This window comes from Acyrthosiphon pisum, chromosome A2, assembly GCF_005508785.2.
Source record: "Acyrthosiphon pisum isolate AL4f chromosome A2, pea_aphid_22Mar2018_4r6ur, whole genome shotgun sequence".
NCBI classification, from domain to species: Eukaryota; Metazoa; Arthropoda; class Insecta; order Hemiptera; family Aphididae; genus Acyrthosiphon; species Acyrthosiphon pisum.
The window spans coordinates 117,065,059-117,068,718 of NC_042495.1; the positions used below are offsets into that span (position 1 = coordinate 117,065,059).

General features: G+C 40.1%; 1 protein-coding gene across 1 annotated transcript; it reads right to left on the reverse strand.

The window, feature by feature from the left end:
- Window positions 1-1,932: 1,932 nt before the first annotated feature.
- On the reverse strand, window positions 1,933-3,453 carry LOC100572308 (ras-interacting protein RIP3). Its single transcript, XM_003245197.4, has one exon. The coding sequence runs from the start codon at window positions 3,440-3,442 to the stop codon at window positions 2,093-2,095; it is 1,350 nt and encodes a 449-aa protein (XP_003245245.1). The 5' UTR covers window positions 3,443-3,453; the 3' UTR covers window positions 1,933-2,092.
- Between the last annotated feature and the right edge of the window lie 207 nt (window positions 3,454-3,660).

Genomic DNA, 3,660 nt, shown 5'->3' on the forward strand with positions numbered 1-3,660 from the left:
TCGTTATTGCAGTTCAATTAGTAGATAGTTTTTAACATTATTTTATTAATTTTTGTATAATGTAACAATAGAAAATAAAACAAAATCAACTCGAATGTCAAAAAAATTAAAATAATAATAACATTATTATTATAGGTACAATCTATAGAATTTTCCACATAGATTTTTTGTATTCAATATTGGGTTTACTAAATTGAACTTAAAGTCTTAAAATACATTAAACACGACGCATATTGTTATATAACTTATATTCAACACCTACCTCAATTGATAAGTAATTCATTAATACATATAATAACGAATAACGTTTTTTTCCTATATGAATTATTAAATAAATTTTAAATCTTATTTGGTTTTCTGGTTATTTTGGAAGCGTATACCCGTAAAATAAGATTTTACCTTGGGTATACGCCGAAAATCGAAAATCTTCTGATGGGTATACGGCGTATACCCGCGTACCAGTACCAATACACCACTATAGTATTTTTGCTCTCTGGAAGGTGCAACCACTAGTCTCTACTAACATGTTTGTAGTAGCTTACGTGTGGTGGAATGATCGAGATTTGGCAGTTTGGGACCACTCCCGACGACCGGACTAGTTCAAACACAATGTTAAAAGTTGATTGGTGTCGCAAGGTGTTTTACAATCATAGGTGAACTTTACACAAGTGTTGTTAATTTATTTTCAGCCAACCGCTAATATTTTTTACGTCATACTATTTTTTTTTATTTTTGGGGGGGAATGGGGTTTATCCGGCCACTAGGACCATCCCGTATCGAAACCAATAATTGGTTTAACCAAGAATTATTCTCCAGCTATCTCTATCCATTGCCAAATCCTTCTAGTTTGGTCTAATTGTTCTACATCTCTCTTGACTGTATCTTCCCACCTCAGATTTAGTCTTCTCAGGGGTCTTTTGCCTACCGGATTTTGTCGTAAATGTTTGTTTACAAGTTACAAATTTAAATCAATTATGTTGTACTTTACCTGTTTAATGTTATCCCAATGCAGTTAGTTGATAAACGATTTGTCCAATATTTTTATTTACAAACAGGTATAGAAACTAATATAAACAGCGTAGGCACATATTTTAAGAAATTTTCAATGTATAAATATTATAATATATTTTAAGTACATTGTCCATGATGGAGGTTCTCAAATTTTTTTTCACATACCAAAAGTAAAGTATGTGGTCGTGCATATCAATTATAACACGACTAAAAACAAAATGATAAATTTGTAAACATTCGTAAAATACAATGACCAAATTTTGATACGTATTTTAACTAATTTCCTGTATATAATATATTTATTTATATTATATATTATATTATGTGTTTATTTATAATTGTTTCCATCATGTACCTCAGTTAGAAAACATCTGGTATGTTTTATATACATAAAATATAACACCATTTTTATAATGTTTAATTCGTTTCACCGGTTTATTTAAATTTTTTTGAATAATTCACTTAACTATTTTTGAATTTATAGTTTATCATAATATTACGAGTCTCTATTATAATATACAGCATCTGTGTTAGAGTCTCAGAGAGTCACTTTATATGTGACCAAAATTATACACGCTGTTACACAATGTTGATTTTATAAATCATGTTTTAAGTTTTAAGTATGATTTGTCATATATGTACAGATGATAGTAACCTAAAATAGTTATAGATACGTTCAGGAAATAGGTATACAATAATAACTACAGGCGAATTAATGTTGATGGACAAATAATTATTATAATAATATACAAACAAGTCATCGCCGATAGTAATTATTATGACATTTTTGTTTTTTCATGAAACGTTATTTTGATCAGACTATAATATTAATATATTATACAACGATATTATAATTTATAGTATCGAAACACCGCGTGCACGAGAAAATAAAACAATGTTAGAATCACATAGTAAAATATATATCTTAAAAAAGTCGTGGCCGCAGTCGGTCAGTAACGTATAATAAAGGAACGCCGAATCGGATACAATAAAATACAGTGTATTACTTCCGTTACACGGAAAATCTTAACACGGAAATCAATTTTAAAATATTATTTACTGACTAACCATATCGTGGAGTTTAGTTTTTCGTGATTTTCTTGGCCGATTTCAAATCTTTCGGTTCGGCCTTTGCGGGCACCGCCGTCATCGCTCCGTCCACCTCTCCACCGGGCAACTGCTGGACCGGTTCGACGACCTGCGGGGGTTGTTGCTGTTGCTGTAGTTGCTGCTGCTGCTGCTGCTGCTGCAGTTGTTGTTGTTGTTGTTGTTGCAGTTGTTGTTGTAATAGTTGCTGCTGTTGCAGTTGTTGTTGTGGTATTTGCTGCTGTTGTTGTCCGGCTGTTCTCGAGTATCCGCCGTAGTTGTACCGGTCCGGCATCGACATAATCGTCTCGGGCCTTACGGGCATGTAACCGCTGAATGCCAACTGCCGCCTGTCGAACGGACCCTCCGCCACAGCTGCAGCCATCGACCGGCCGACCAACGGTTGTTGCGGGAACGGGCCCGGGAACTGGAACTCCGGTTCCGATACGAACCTCTGCTGCGGCTGCCATTCCGGGACCGGACCGCCTTCGTAGCCGTATGGTTCCACTGACCTCACCATCGCTGGAACGAACAGCGGCGTGGGTCGCATCGCTAATGTTCTAGGACGGCTGCCACCAAACCCTTTGCGGGCTAACGTGTCTTCGTAAGGTCCCGCCTCCATGTAGTTCTGCGTCATCGGTTGCATGTTGTCATCTTCGTATAAGCCGTCGTCGGTATCGTCTACTGTCCTCGTCAGTATCGCCATGGGATATGGTTCGTCGGCCATGCGGTAACCGCCGCCCGAGTAACTTCCACCGAAGTAATTGCCACCCGAGAAACAACCGTCCGAGTAACCACCGTTTTGCGAACACGGAGACTTGTAAGGTACCACATTAGCAACCGGTTTCTGGTAGACGACCGTCGGCTGGTAGTGAACCAGAGGCTGTTGCTGCTGCACGTACTGCACCTGAGGCACCTGATGGTGCATCACGTGAAACTGTTCGTAGTGCGGCTGTTCTTGGTGTGGTTGCACGTACACGGACACCGGGCCGGCTTTGGGTTTGTGCAGACTGTCAAGACACTTTTCCGACGGGACTCTGGCCTCGGCGGTCGTCGACTGTCGCTGTAGCTGACTGGCCAAGACGGCGGCCAGCGTGGGTGGTGCCGGATCGCCGCAGACAATCGTCTTCCTGCCCGTCTTCGAAACGTCCGCGTACACGCACTGTTCGTTGCTGTTCTTCGACCCGACGTCCTTCTTGACGCGCACCGACGAGGCGCCGACGACCGTTGCCGCCACTACGAGCAACACTGCGACAATAACGGACTTCATGTTGCGTTGGGTAACGGAAGGTGTTTGCGGACAATTGGCCCGTCTGGCGATCGATGTCGGTATATTGTGTCCCATGTGTCCGGACACCTGTGATATATACGCGGGAAGACGGTCGAGTGCCGACGTAAACAAAATAAAATATGTGCTGACCGAAGGGAAACCGTTTCGCAACGTCCTTTCATTCGGTCCCTAAGCTAAACATTCAACACGGACGCGAATAAATTACGAAACGGTATAATACAATACTAGGTTATAGGTAACTATTGTATTGTATAATAATAATTAAACGCCGA

What these genes read in the sequence shown, in the direction of transcription:
- LOC100572308 (XM_003245197.4), bottom strand. Translation starts at nt 3,442, where the DNA reads ATGGGACACAATATACCGACATCGATCGCCAGACGGGCCAATTGTCCG.